This window comes from Xenopus laevis, chromosome 9_10S (assembly GCF_017654675.1).
Source record: "Xenopus laevis strain J_2021 chromosome 9_10S, Xenopus_laevis_v10.1, whole genome shotgun sequence".
NCBI lineage: Eukaryota > Metazoa > Chordata > Amphibia > Anura > Pipidae > Xenopus > Xenopus laevis.
Window position 1 is genome coordinate 72,717,948 of NC_054388.1, and position 16,345 is coordinate 72,734,292.

At 37.6% G+C, this 16,345-nt stretch overlaps 1 protein-coding gene across 7 annotated transcripts in view; it reads right to left on the minus strand.

Moving 5' to 3' along the window:
* Positions 1–16,345, minus strand: part of LOC108702278 (collagen alpha-3(VI) chain) — a 94,485-nt gene that overhangs the window by 40,277 nt on the left and 37,863 nt on the right. For 4 of the 7 annotated variants that reach the window (XM_041578645.1, XM_041578643.1, XM_041578646.1 and 1 more), the window contains exons 3-9: positions 14,116–14,715; positions 12,758–13,351; positions 9,662–10,252; positions 7,028–7,630; positions 5,734–6,327; positions 3,710–4,285; positions 87–710 (exon numbers count right to left, since the gene is read on the minus strand). In XM_041578645.1, coding sequence (XP_041434579.1) covers positions 87–710; positions 3,710–4,285; positions 5,734–6,327; positions 7,028–7,630; positions 9,662–10,252; positions 12,758–13,351; positions 14,116–14,715 — 4,182 coding nt within the window. The remainder of the gene's footprint in view (positions 1–86; positions 711–3,709; positions 4,286–5,733; positions 6,328–7,027; positions 7,631–9,661; positions 10,253–12,757; positions 13,352–14,115; positions 14,716–16,345) is intronic. The other 3 variants (XM_041578649.1, XM_041578648.1, XM_041578650.1) reach the window with 3 other exon arrangements.

Sequence of the window (16,345 nt, forward strand, 5' to 3'; positions counted from 1 at the left end):
CTACAAGATAATTCCAATGAATATAAAAACCAATATGCATTCATAATTAGAACCATACCTTATTCTGTGTATACTTTAAAACTGACCTGTGGTAGTAACTGATGTAACTGATGGACCACGCTGGACCAAAATATCCACCTCTCCCTTGTTAAGCTGAGACACTCTGTTTGTGAAAGACTCATATACATTTGTCAGCTGGGATGCATCAGTAACAGAAAAGGAAAACTCAGGAACAAAAGAGATGGTTTCTAGCTCAGTGGTATCTGCTCTGTTGGTTCCAATAGCAAATGGAATAACCCCTTGGCCTTTGAGTGCTGTGGCTGGTCTACGGACATCATCTCTTGATTTACCAGTGGTCAGTAAAATCAGGAACTGTGGAACGCCCTCATCTGCCCGACTGCCAGATGACTTTGTAAATAAATTTCTGGTGACATAGTCTAAAGCAGCCCCAGTGTTCAGTGTAGGGCCTCCAATAGGAGTTAAGCGTTGGATGGCATCTAATACTCCTTGTTGGTCTCGGTGGGTATTAAGTTGGAAGCTTGGTCTAGTGGAATCACTGTACTGAGCTACTGCTATACGTATCTTGTCCTGGCCTACATCCAGATTCTGGACCACCCTCTGAATGAAGGACTGAAGAGCTAGGAAGCGGCTTCTGGCATCATCAGAACCATCAATCAAGAAAACAATATCCTTCCTTCTGTCTTCATCATCTAAATAATTATTTAAAAAAACAGAAAATATATCTAATTTACATACCCAATATAATGCCAGCATATACACTACTATAAAAAATCCATCATTGTTATAAAGCTGTTGTGTCATTTTTTTTAGCCAAATGTAAAACTAAAAATTTGTCTCTTTTGAAAACTCATGTTAAAAATGTCCACTGTTCCTAAAACTTTTGTAAAGTTTCCATTAAGTATGTCCATTGGTCTCAGGGTGAGTTTTACCTCCAGCCACCAAAGGACGTCAGTTCATATTAAAGGGGGAGTACACCCCTTTGTTCAACTTGAGTTCATTGAATAGGGCTTGTGCTGAACATATTTTTTGTTTATTGTTCTAATCACAAAACTCCTGTGGTTTTTGTTACAGGTATGGGACCTGCTATCAACAATGCTTGGGACCTGGAGTTTTCTGGATAACGAATGATTCCATAATTTACTTCCCATAATACCTTAAATCTACTGTTTGCTTGTTGTTTTGCCTTTAATAAGGATTAATTATATGTTAGTTTGGATCAAGTGCAAGTTATTGTTTTATAATTACAGGGAAAAAGGAAATAATTTTAAAAAATTTGGATTATTATGATTATTGAGTCTATGGGAGACACATTCCATACCTGTATTTCTTGAGTAAAGCAGTGCAAACAGGGCCAGCTACTCCATGTTTGGCTTTTTTGAGATAGATAGTTAGATTGCCAGTATACATCTCCCACCTTTCACCCTTTGTTGCAATTCTTTATTAAGCAGTAATTCATAATGCAAGGCCACAAATGCTCAGGCCTAAAGGTGGCCATACATGTCGATGTTGCCAAACGAGCGGATCTCACTCCGATATGCCCACCTTGAGGTGGGCAATATCGGGCTGATCCGAGCGTGGGCCCTAGGGCCCAACGATCGGATCCTAGCGAACGGGAATGGGCGGTCGGATCGTGGGACTGCATCAACTAACAGATGCGGCCACGATCGGATGGGGCTAAAATCCTTTCTTTCGGCCAGATCTCGATCGAGGAAGCCCGTTGGGGGCCCCCATACACGGGTAAATAAGCTGCCGACTCGGTCTGTTGGCAGCTTTTATCAGCCCGTGTATGGCCACCTTAAGATGGCAAGATTTTTGGGGGCGGCATGCTATGTAATTATTTATTTTTGTGGCCTAAATAAAGTTCTCAGTTCTTTCATAAGCCTGTTTGTGGGATCTGTGAGTGCCTGCCGTTTTTCTCCTTTGGTTGGATACCTCCACCTCAAACTGTAGGTCTGGGGCATGAGCATACATAAGTAATCACTTCAAACAACTCCTATCATTGCTGATACTATTTAATCAATGTTGCTGATGCACACCCTTTCTGTGTTCTAGCTTCCGTGCAGATTAATGTGTTAATATGTTAATCCCATTACTTACTATCAAAGCACCGAAAGCAGCCAGCATTAGGGCCAAGAAAAACCATGATAAGGTGTGCATATTCAGCAAGGAGGATGAAAAACTATTGCTCACAGTATATTAGGAGTTTCATCTAAGACCACTGGGGAGTGCAAATAATTGTCTGCCCACCACCTTCAGACCAAAAATTACATTTACCTCTAGCACAAGCCTTAGATCATCGCATTTATTTTCTCCTAAATATGCAACTTCAAAATACTTCCAATCACCCCACTGCCTCTTTCCTATCTGTTCAACAGGAAAATTATGTATTTTACATTTTGCTATTTTCTACTTTTATATTTGTCTCATTAAAGAAACCCATTATTTATAGAATTAACTGGTGTGGTAATAGGCGTGTTAGATAAAACAGGCTACTTCTGTTGAACTAAATTCAGTGTTGTTGGGATCAGATGGGTTTCACTGTTTCCTTGGGACCAAAATACTATTTTCTATTACCTGGGGGCCATAGAGCTCATTAACAAACTCAGTACAATGTGCAAAGATCAAAATTCAAATGGAAATAAGTATGTTTTCTTTCCAAAATGCATCTCCCCTCCACATAGTTTCAGCATAAATACAGACACCAACTACTATGCATCTACTGCAACTGGCATGCAATGCACAAATATCAGTTCAAATTAGCAGCTTACCCACCACTGTGGTTGCACTACATGTTCCCCCTGCATTTATGTTCATTTAAATGTGTCATTTAATTTTCATAAACATTTGGATCACAACTCTGCAAAGGGAACTGTGGAATTACTGCTGGTTCTTTGTGTCATTGATGCAATTGTGCATCATTTATAAGAGCAAGCTGAAGGGGTGCTGGCTGCAAGCTACAAAGGAGTATGTTGAATAAAATCAATCTGCACCAGTTTGCATTTTGTACTTGTGCTTCTATAAAGAAGTATTTTGGCATTTTGGGTCGAAATGAGGCGGCTTAGCTGATGCCACCCCCAATTGCACTTTTTCACTAGAAGAGACAAAATTCCCATGATGATAAAAACCATGCTGGGATTACCTTTTTGTCTCCCCTGCTATCTTGAGTAAGGGGGAGTTAGTAGTGACCCTGTTTCTATTTGTAAATAATACTGACACATTTACAAAATGCAACCACATTTGTGCATACGCAACATAGCCACAGTTGTTGTGAAAATCAGTGCTTTGCAATAAGGTACTTGCATCTAAAGCAGCTCCCTTCAAGTTTTGGCTTCCCAGTCTGTATAGATAATAATGACAATGCTTTGATGTTGAGCACTGGAGATTATGACATCCTGACATTAAATATTATCATCAATTGTGTCCATTTCGCATCCGCAATTGCACAGGAATTATGGAGGAAATGCTGCATTATGGTCAAAAATATGTGGCATCTTATACCCAATATTGCACTTTGCTCACTGCACTTGCAATGGTAAATGAGCCCTTGTGTGCGATTCTTCCTACAGAATGCAATGAAGCCAGCTTCAAGTAGCCCATAAAACTGAAGCCTGAGAAAATGAAAAATATTTAAAGACCTGCTATAATTAAAACATTTCTATATTCAAATTTGTCTTGAGCCTTGACTCACAGGTTACTACGGTCGTCTCCACTTTAACAGTCTTCAGGGTATTGACAAACTGAGACTGGATCGCGGACAGATCTGAAAGGGATTGTACAGAGGTAGTGAAATCAAAAATTAATTTTCCCGGTTCATCAGCATCAGCTTCAGATGTCTTGATGGCAAATGTTGCAATGCCTGCTTGTCTTAGTCTGGCTGCAGGTTCATTCATGCTGGTTGAGGATTTTCCAGCACTCAGAAGAACCAGGTACTGTGGGACACCTTCCCTGATGCGACTTCCAGACTCTGCTGTAAAGAGATTCTCACGAGCATAGTCCAGAGCTGAGCCAATGTCAAGGGTCCTACTCTGTCTTACTCTCATCCTTTTCACAGCATTTAGCACTTCCTGCTTGGTGGGGTATGAGTCAAACTTGAATTCAACTTTCACGCTGTCACCCCCCATCTGAGCCACAGAAACACGAGTGGCATCCAAACCGATATTTAAGCCTTCAAAAAGTCCAGTGAGGAACTCACGCACAAGGGAGAATCTGCCAGCAATGTTAGTAGTGTCAAACATGATTAAGATGTCCTTCTTGCCCTCAGGAGCTGCACCAAGGGTAGAAAAACAGATGTCAGTTAAATGTAAGGTTCCTTTAAATGATACAGTCCCATAAAAGGTGAGCATCTCTCCATTGCTCTCACAGCAAACATATCAGCCTATTAGACTATCACACTGATTGTGTACTGCAGGTACGGGCCATCTAATTTATTAGTATGGTCCCATGATTACTGATGGTGGCCGTGGCCCTGATGGTAACTAAAGAAAAAAACACTTGGTACTAGGTACACAATGCCTTCTCTCACATTTCTGTTAAGCAGAGTACCTATACTTTCATAATTTTAGTAATGTTAAAAGATCCAATTTCACTTTTATCAATATGCTCTATAAAAACCTATATAATTGAACAGAGAACTAGAAATGTCCCATGGCAAACTGTAGCCAGATTTAATTTCATAGGATAAATATAGTTAACCAGTTAACCTGTGTGTCACCATGGGTTTTGGTTCAACCCGCACATACATGTTTTGTTTGCAAACATAATTCTCTGTCTGTTACCTCTCTTTATTGATTGTTATTCTAGTGAATAACAAGCATGCAACTGAATCAAATAGAATACTCATAGATGGACTTCAGCTGAAAAATGCTAGTTTTTTGTCTTCCACTGTCCTCCTCCTGAAGGTAGTGACAGACAAAGCCTTAGGGCCTTAGGCCCCTCCTCTGATCTGTCCTGACCAAGTTCTGTTATGTTTAGACAAACCTCTGATCTTCCCAAAACCCTACCTGTTTTAGGGAAAACCTAATTTGCCTAAACAGCACCAAAAAAGAGGTATGCTTTTGCATTACTTTCTGTTAAACTACATCATTCCCGTCACAAAGAATGGCTAGTGGCTGCTAGCACTTCATTGATTATGACTCTCATGATTTTTCCTGAAAATATACTATTGAACTGATCTTAATCCAAGTTTAATAAGAATATTTTCCTTGATGGAATTATTTGGTTTGGTCACTTGTGTTTTTGCTCTAGTGCACTAAGTCTTGACCACTCATCGTTTAGCTACGTTCACATACAGCACATATCTGTGTATACATGAGCTTCAAACGTTCTTGATATACATTTACAAGTATAAAGGAAGTTTGTAAAAGCAATACAGGTCTGGGACCTGGGCTAATCCAAAATGCTAGACACCTGGGGTTGTTCGGATACCTTAAATTTACTAGAAAATCATGTAAACATTAAATAAACCCAACAGGCTGGTTCTGCTTTCAATAAGGATTAATTATATCTTAGTTGAGATCAAGTACAAGTTACTGTTTTTTTTTATTACAGAGAAAAAGGAATTCAATTTTAAAAATCTGGATTATTTCATTACAATGGAGTCTAAGGGAGACAGCCTTTTTGTAATTTGGAGCTTTCCGGATAACAGATCCCAAAGATTCTCAAATACGTAATATTCATGCAGATTGGGTAATCTTACAGGTTTTATGATCTTACCAGTTGGAACAGACAGTGTCAGAGTGGTGATTTCTTCCCTTGACAGCTGACCTACTCGGTCTGAGACTGTTTCATATGCAGTCTCTACCTGAGAGATTTCAGGAACATACGCAACAAAATCAGGCATGAATGAGATAGTTTGAAGTTCCGTTTTATCTGCTCGGTTTGTTCCAATAGCGAATGGAATGACACCGCTGCTCTTAAGTGATGTAGCTGGACTCCTGACATCATCTTGGGACTTGCCTGTTGTTAGAAGGATTAGGAACTGTGGAACACCTTCTGCTGCTCTGCTACCAGCTGTTCTGGTGAAGACATTTCTGGTAACATAGTCTAAGGCATTACCAGTATTTAAGGAAGTTCCACCAATTGGAGTAAGTCTTTGGATGGCATTAAGCACACCTTGGCTGTCTTGATGGGTGTTAAGAAGGAAAGCTTGCCTGGGAGATTCACTGTACTGAACAACTGCTATTCGAATCTTGTCTTGACCCACATCAAGACTTTCTACCACCCTCTGCAGGAATGTCTGGAGAGCTCTGAAGTTAGGTGTCACGTTGTCTGATCCATCAATCAAGAACACAATATCTTTCCTGGCACCTTCAACACAAGAGGAAGATAAATTAGAATGTTGTTTTAGTGTGGCAGATAGCAAACTACCTTATGGCTAATTGAATTTATGAACAAGCACATCTAGCAAAGAAACAACAGGCAAACTGCAATATATGCAATTGAAAGGAAGACAATTTTGTTCCTCAAGGCCAGTTGAACTTTTACAGAAAGCTTGGTGTTTGTATGTCTGACTTATCTACATTGTATGTATTTAAGATAAACATATTAGAGGTCATTGCAAAAGTGTAGTGTTCAAAGTGCAATTTAACATGTAAATCACAATTCATTTTCTTCCATAATGGTGTCTATTTTAGAGTACTCAGACTTGAATGTACAATTGTAAATGAACCCTCATATCTACTATTTTGCCTGGCTCTTAAATCTTGGAACATCCAAGGAAAAGATTAGTAAACTGAATAATAATATAAATCAATACTTCTCATTAAGACTTTCCTTAATTTGTGTATCTCATTTAAGTTTTTAATGCTCCTTTTTTAATATTTCTAAGCTCTTTAGAAGATATGGCTATGTATGAGGAATTACTGTATATTTAGAATTAGACATGGCCTGATGATAATTCAGAAATGGTTTAAAAGAGAATGACACATGAAACACATTTATAAGCTATTAAAATGTGCAAGTCAGGGTCAGAGGTACCAAATATGTTTACAATGATGCTAGCCCTCACCAGCTGACGTTGTTTGGATGAGAGTAGATACTGATTCTTTGGTCATCTTGCTGACTCTTTGGGAGATGGTTTGCTGTACATTTTCCAGTTCAGAGGGATCAGGAACAACAATGACAAAATCAGGTGTTAAAGATATTGCTCGTAGCTCAGACCGTTCAGCTTTCCGTGTTCCAATGCAGAATGGGACAACACCTCTGGACTTTAGTGTTGCAGCAGGTTTCCTGACATCATCTCTAGATTTGCCAGCTGTAAGCAGGATCAAGAATTGAGGGACTCCCTCTTCTGCCCGACTACCGGATGATCGGCTGAATACACTTCTGGTTGCATAGTCTAAAGCAGACCCTGTGTTTAATAAAGGTCCTCCAATGGGCGATAAATTTCGGATGGCATTAAGTACAGCCTGGCGATCTGAATGAGCATTAAGAAGAAATGCAGGTCTGGCGGTATCACTGTACTGCACAACTGCTATACGTATCCGATCCTGACCCACATCAAGTCTTTCCACCACCCTCTGTAGGAATGACTGGACTAATGGAAAAATGGATCTAGCATCATCGGAGCCATCGATCAAGAACACGACATCTTGCTTGGCACTTTCGTCAACTATTTACAGATAACAGAGCAATGTATTAGTAGGGTTCTCTGGTCACACAGTAAATACATACTTACTCTTTTACTTAAATAGGAAATTATGCAAAGTGAAAATAACAGGGCATAGCACCATGTTCTTGTCCACAATACAGCTTGACCCACTTTTTATACTGTATTTTATATATATAAATATATATTATATATATATATATATAATATATATAAATATATATATATATATATATATATATATATATATATATATATATATATATATATATATATATATATATATATATATATATACAGTATATAATAATGTACTTTCATTTATAAAGATATTTTTAAGTCACCAAGGACCATATAGAACATTTTTAATCTTTATACATTTTAGTTATTCATTATAATCTACAGTTTAACACATCAAGAGCTTTGCTGAAGAAAAATGGCTGGTACAAATGTTGCATAGGGTATGATTTTTCAATGCTTTTTTACAAAATAATAACTGCTTATGTTATGCTTTTAGAGAAATGAAAAGCAATGTGCAAGGGGAGGGAGTTCTAGAAGAGATCAGCAGAAGTTATAAAGGGCATTTTTATAATGACGTAGTAGTAAGCTGTTTATAAGGATATCATTTACAATTCAGACCCATACAGAAATGACCAAACTGCAGATTTGATGAATACTAAAGAAATAAAAAAATTTAACAATTGCGTTTTAGTAGATTATAACCTTTGTACTTCTATCTACATTGCTGAATATCCATGTTAAATCATATACAAAGGAAACTGAAAGGTCATTTGTAACTGCACCATACAGTTACAGTACAACTCATTTCTATAAGCCCCAAAATGCCTTTTGGCACTAAGGTCTACACAGTTTTGTGTTTTAAAGAAAACAGGTAGGTTGTGTGTCCTCTGAATCCTACTCAGAAACCTACCCACATTTAGGGGCAGATGTATTAAGGGTCGAATTAAAAATTCCGATTCGAATTTTCAAAATGTTTTTTTTATTGTCAAGACTCTCAAATTCGAATTGTGTATTATCCAAACTTGATTTGTGTTTCAATTCTATGAATTTCTAAGAGGCACATTTATTGAAGGTCAAATTTCAAATTCATGTTTTTTAAAACTCTATTAAATTCGAATACACTCCAAATTTGATTGGGGGGTTATTTAATAAAAAAAATAAAATGTCTAAAACTCACCAAATTTTTACCAACTCGAAAAATGGTTGGGTGACAGTCTGACACCACAGTAGCTTGACAGCTCCGCAACCTTATTTCTGGTTATTACTGCCAGTAGTATGCCCTGCCTTTTTATTAGTATTTGTGCATGGATTGCGCTCCTTCCATCCATCTGGAAGAATATTTATATTACAGCCTACTGCTGCACCCTTTTGGTCTATGTTTCAGCTCTGTCACTGGCTTAATCATACTACTCATAATGCAGGAGCTTACTGAAATGTCCTTCTTACCATGTTCAATGCTCATAAGCTGCTTAACATGACCACTTCATCCAAAGAATCATTTGCTTAGCCACTGCTCAGTGACATGTTCCTGGGAATGTAAAGTTATTCAATCTGTGTAAGTTTAGATCAGATACTATAAGGTCAGAGACTGCTGGAGTTGCCCTTGTTGGTGGATGGAAATTATTATTTATGATAGCAATGTTCTTTATAAGTATATATGATATATACTGTATGTATAGTGGTAAAACCTTATAATTGTCATAGATGATTTATTCTCTATAAGAGAATCATCATCAGAGAGATTACCATTGCCACTATTACAAGAACATTGCTGTAGTGCTCAATGGAGAACACTTCTGCACGTTGACTGCTCCATCCAAATACATAAATACAATTTTAAAGTAATGCTATGTCTTGCACAATCAATAAGCTATTCCTTTACATTTATTAATATTTACATACTAATAAATAAACCCTTACTTTTTTGGTTTTGGTTTATTAATTAATGTTTGAAAATAAAGGGTTAAACCTAGCAGACAAAAGCACGTGTCTATGACATGTTAAAGGATTTACCTGTAGTAACAGTCACTTCTGTAACTGGCCCTCTAAAATAGGTGGTTAAAGGTGTTAGAATTTCTTGACTTAATTGAGACAAGGAGCTGAAATCATCCATCTCAAAAACAAGTTGTTGATTGAATGCAATTCTCTGCAACTCTTCCTTGTCAGCACCCCCGACCCCGATACAAAATGTCAGAACCCCAGAATTGATGAGCTGGATTGCAGCTGACTGAATGTTGTCTGTGGACTTTCCAGCCGCTAGAATCACCAACAGCTGTGGAATATTCTCTTCGATTCTGCTGCCCGCACTACTTGTGAAATGATTTTGAAGTACATGTTGGATGGCTGAGCCAATGTTAAGGGCATTGCCCCCCTGGAGCCTTAATTGTGCCATACGGTTTAGAAGTTCAGGTTTGGAAGTAAAGGAATTTAGGTTGAATTCAGTTCTGGGGGTGTCACTAAACTGGGCTAAGCCAACTCGAATGCCTTCCATGCTCACACCAAGATTGTTAATTACATTGATGAGAAAATCCCTCACAAGTGGAAAATTAGCACTTCCAACGTTGACTGACCCATCCAATAGGAAGACGATATCTCTTGGATTAACTAATTGAGGTTAAGTGGGGAATATAGAAAACAATGAACATGACATCACAGCAAATAAAACAAGGCTAGATAGCTGATTGCATGTGTTTACACAAAGTAGACACATAACTCTTAATATATGAAAAGGTAAAAAGAAAATAAGGAAAGATAAACATAATTAGTGGTAGTTCCTTCCATCAGCTATAATCTCTATACACAATCAATGGGTCACCATTATCCAGAAGTATCCTTTCAATGTTTGCTTTTTTTAATGGATCTGGCCCTCGTGATTAGATAGGTTGGCCTCAATAAAATAGTGCCATATTTGCATTAGAATAACACTACATTTTTATATGACTTGCAGTCCAAACTTAATATAAACTGGAGCATTAGGAGGGCTGCAAGATTAACCATTATACTTACATAAAAAATTAATTATGGGTGGTACCCAGAATGGTGGTCTACTAGAATTATGTTTGATTGATGAGATGTACTGGTAGCTGGCACATGACCTACTTGTGGGCACACCTGCTGCTTAAATGATTATTTCTTGAAAATTTAGAGAACACATTAAGGGGCCGATTCATTAACTTCGAGTGAAGGATTCGAAGGTAAAAAGCTTCGAATTTCGAAGTTTTTTTGGGCTACTTCGACCATCGAATGGGCTACTTCGACCTTCGACTACGACTATCGAAGGATTCGAAGTAAAAATCGTTCGACTATTCGACCATTCGATAGTCGAAGTACTGTCTCTTTAAAAAAAAATCGACCCCCTAGTTCGGCAGCTAAAAGCTACCGAAGTCAATGTTAGCCTATGGGGAAGGTCCCCATAGGCTTTCCTAAGTTTTTTTGATCGAAGGATATTCCTTCGATCGTTGGATTTAAATCCTTCGAACCGTTGGATTCGAAGGATTTAATCGTTCGATCGAAGGAATAATCCTTCGATCGTACGATCGCAGTATTTGCGCTAAATCCTTCGACTTCGATATTCGAAGTCGAAGGATTTCAATTCCTAGACGAATATCGAGGGTTAATTAACCCTCGATATTCGACCCTTGATGAATCGGCCCCTAAATATAAACTATTTATATACAGTACTGTTCCATTTTCATACACAGTGTTAATATGGGCTCTTGGTGACCCAAGATGATATGTAAATAATGATATTTCAGGGGAGTTGCTAAAGTAAGGGGCATGTGCTGTTAGTTATAACATTCATTACTATGATATAATTATTTTTGCAGATGGAAGTATTACAGAAATATAAATCGTACAGTAGCAGCAGAGAAGTGAAATGAAATGAGGTAGAATGAAAGAGAGTGAAGCTTAATGAGAGAACCCTCTCTAATGCCAAGTATTTCTCCAGAATTGGACTATTCACCACCACTAAAGGGAAGTTTCAGTTTAGCAAGAGATCTCAGTGGCACTCCTGCTACAAAACTTCCATCGAAAACTTGAATAACGGGCAGGCACCACTCCGGAACACCAAAATCAGTCAGTCACTAGAATCCCGGAGCCCATTTTTTTTAAATAGTACAAAAAGTCTTTTTTTTTACATTATGTATAAAAGTTTCGTGTCTCTTTGGGGACACCAATCTAGGACCAAGAAACTTAGAGGTGGTTGGTGCAGAGGATATTGTTATTTAGATCATGTATGCACCTCAGTGACCTTTCATTGCTTTGTTGTTCCTCACAGGAACAGGGTTTTTTTTTTACAAGCTTACTGTAAATTTGCAAATTCAGTCTTTACTCAATAAAAACTTGTAAAATCTCTCAACAAATTGAATCATGAGAAAAGTTGAGAAAAGTTAAGAGGAAAGAGAAATACTTAGAGGTAGAAAAGTTACAATGCTGCATGTTTCAGGTTTGTTTTCCCGTGGTCTTTCCTAACTAATACAGTATGTATCTTACTGAAATATAAGTGCAAGCTGTGCCTGTTTGGTTTATTATATACAATATACACCAGAACTAAACAATTCTAAATCTTATGAGTTGTTTTGAACTAATATCCAGAAAAGATTTAATATCCAATATTCATATCTTCTGGTTAGTGTAATGCATGGGAATCTCTAGGTCCAAATCTTTCTGGATAAGACAGGATAATATATATTACATAATTTGATGAAGGAATTGTGCACCAAAAGTCTTGTGCTCTGTAACTCCTTTGTAGCTAGAAGGCCCTGCCATCTAAAATATAACTGTTCATTTTAGATATACTTCCATATCTTATCTATCTTCCAAATTTTATCATTGGTTTTATATTTTGTATTTCTTTGGGGGAGCATGTTGTTTTTTTTCCACAGGCAATGTGGCGTGCATGTTACTTCATAGAAGGATAATTCAATCAGCCTCTCTCAAGAAACTTCCTACTCTAGAACACCACAACAGTCATATTACCTTTACCAGTTTCTCAGTAAGATTTCATTTGATAAGAGTAGACATAGATCCATGTATTTCATACATTAGATAAAAACATTATCTACTGTAACCTAATACATTCCTACAACTTTGTATTTAATGTTTTACCTGGAGCAGGAGCCTCTACAACAGTTGCTGTGAGAGTTTTCAGAGGAGTCAGCAACAGAGGAAGAACACCTTGCAGAAGAAGTGGCTTAAATTCATTAGTGTGGAAAGCTAAAGTTGGATCAAAGGCAATTCCTTGGAGCTCTGATGGTACAGCTCTCTTGGCTCCTAATGTGAAGGTCAGAATTCTACCTCGTTTTAATTCCAGCGAGACTTGGCGAACATCATCTTTTGACGGCCCACCAGAAATAAGGACAAGTAACTGGGGGATACCGTCTAAAACACGGCTACCTGTAGAGCTTGCAAAGAAATATCTCTGCACATATTTTAAGGCTGCACCTGTGTTCAGGGGTGTGCTGTTCAAAAACTTCAATTTCTTCACCTGTGCAATTATATCTTTTTTGGTGGTGTAAGTATTCAGGTAGAATTCAGGCTTCACATCTTGACCATACTGTGCCAGAGCTACTTGCATGGACGTAGGACCAATCTCCAGCCTGTTGACTACTTTTGTGATGAAATCACGGATAGCATTAAAACTGGCGCTTCCCAGATCAGAGGACCCATCAACCAGAAATACTATGTCTCTTTTGTTGTCAACTAAAGAAGAAAATAAATTTTATTAAATCATCCAATCAACGATCAGCAATATTATTATTAATAAAACCCATAAAAAATGTATACCCCAAACATTAATACTAATTATATGTTTCCAAACTCCCTAGTGGTTTTATATGGTTTTATATTAATAGCTATAATAAAATATACAATAATTACAAACCCATTTACCTTCTGTTGTAAAAGATTCATAGCAATATAAAGAAAACAAAAACTAAGTTTAACTAATTATTGCGCATAACCTGTTAAGGCTTTTGTTTTTGTGGCCCTTCTCAGAAGTAACATGATGATTTTTGTTTGACTAGGGAAGAGGGTTGGAGGAACTCATTTTTTATAGGTCCTATTTATTTATAGGTTTGGACCTATTTATCCCCACCCCACTCTGTCCACGGGCTGGAGTAAAAAGGATCCAGAACATGCTTCACTGTGATTGTTGGAGGTAGGATTTTATGTTAAAATGATTGTGTTTTATTCTCAATTTTTTTCCTGAGTATTGAGTTGTGGTGATGTCAAAGGCTAATCTCACAAAAAAAAAATCCAAAATGTCTAAAATGGGCTTTTACAAACCAAGCTAAGGAGACATTTAGAGAGAACATAATTGGTGTTTAAAATATATTGATTGGTGTATCATCAAACATAGCCAAACTGATGACAACTGCATAAGTCCCAATAGTTGAATGCTTATTTTATGGTTAGCGTATCTAAAAAATTTGGTACAATATGCCAACAAGCATCTTCCTACCTACCTTCTGTAATAGTTGTTGGGGACTGTAAGACAATAGTCCTTTGTGCTACCCCATTAATATAGGGAAAAATGACCCTCTCTAAGGTATTCAAAGCCTGTATTCGGGAAGTTGAAAACACAAAGGATTCATTGCTTGCAATTTGTTGTAATTCAGCAATGTCAGCCCTTTCCACCCCAATTCCAAAGGTGATTATGCTGTTCAGTTTCAAAGCATTTGTAGCCTCTCTGAAGTCATCACTGGATGGTCCAGCAGTGATGATAATTAGTGACTGAGGAACTCCTTCTTCTCTACGGCTGCCTGCTGCTGTTGTGAAAACATTCTCCACAACATAATCAAGGGCAGCCCCCAAATTCGCCTCTTCACCACCAAAAATGCGAAGATTCTTCAAAGCTTCTATAAGTTGGCCTTTAGTGGGATACGCATCCAAGGTAAATTCAATTTTGACATCATCACTATACTGTACCACTCCCACTTGCATCCGACTCCTCCCCACCTCCATATGCCTTTGAACATAATTCACCAGGAAATCACGAATAAAAGGAAAATCACTGGGTCCAACATTGTTTGAGCCATCAATAAGGAAAACCAGGTCAGCTGAATCTGGTGTTAAGTGATGGAGGAGTAAGGTTTTGTGGTGGATTTAGAGTTTATAGATAAAATAAAAAAAAAGGAAAATAGAAAAGAGAGAAATGCAAAGGTGAAAGTTTTAATTCATGTGCTGTGATTGCATGCAGTTGCACAGTAGAGACATGTTTCTCTGAAAACTTCAGAAAGAAACATGATGCAATGTAAGCTGCAGATTTTACCATGGACATTGCGAATTCCTGTTCAGCTACACAAATGCTATGCACACACTGATACACTTGGCATTGGCAATGTTTTCCAATGCATACTTTGCTGAAATGGACATGTTTAGCAGAGAGATGTGGCAAAACAAAAAGAAAACATATTCAGCACCCGTTGTGGCCCTCAGGTATAGAGAACCTGGTGGTATCTTGACTAATGCTTAGTTTAATGTATATGTACAAAGTAAATTATCTTTACCAAGCTCTGGGAATGGGGAAGCGGGGTTCTATAACTTTTAGATGCCACTGTAGGTAAAACATTACTTTCAGAATACTCAACCATTTAATGAGTAAGAAGTGTATTCTGATATTTATTAAAACTGAGCACATTACCATTAGGGAATTTTTTTTTACTGGTGTGTAGCTAGCAGCAGGAATAAATGCTTCTGTCCTGGATATTATCTGCAGCAACCACTACATAAGCATTCTCATTACATTACAGTGACATTTAACACCTGCGTTCTGCATTCTGATAGGATAGGATTTACCAGATCATCAGTGGACCTGATCAAGGAAACAGGTTATTATTTTTGTGTTAGCAATAGTTTTATATGGGAACTCTGTATTTCTTTGGTTATCTAAAGTAATATAGATTTGATAATCCTCTTTTACATAAATAAACCCCATCTGGGTTTTATGTTATGTTGTTGGCAAACCATTGTAGTAATTCATGTTAAGTTTCTTATTAATTCATTTAAGTCTCTATTGTAATGGTACAAAAAGTGGACAATAGAGAAGTAATTGTGGTCACTTTGTTTGCTGGCCACCCAGATTTGGTAAATCGACTATTCAACCAAGCAATGCAGAATCATGTTAATGAAATATAGAAAATGCCAGTGATGACCAGAGACCTACAATCCATAAGACCGGCCCAGTGTTCAAGCAGAAACTCCAGACACTATATTCAGAGAAACATTTTCTGACCTATAATGGTTTAACTGTTGGACATAGGAAGCTTTGTAATTCTTTTTTATATTATATTGCAAAGAGAAGCATGGCATTACCCAGTTGCAAGTGGAATTTGGCCATCATGCCAGGTGATTTTTGCAGAAAACCAAAGCTAAACCACAGGCTTTTAAGGGATTCTTCCTAATCGTGTTGCCCTAACATTTGTTAGACTCATGACACTGATTATTCCTTTGGTAATATAACAAAGCTTTGTCAGGCAAATCAGTATTTGTTGCTAGACTTCGGCTCCATTACAAGTGGAAAGTCAAAGGTATTCTTACGCTTAACACTCAAACTCCAGCCCCAGAAAGAAATATTTGTATTTCTGAATGTTGCAACCTCATAACTCTCTTAAAATGTTATGGTAGAGAATAAGTAGACTAGCATATTAACAGCTAAGTACAAACGGTGCACTAGGTGGTGGGTCAATTGTTTGC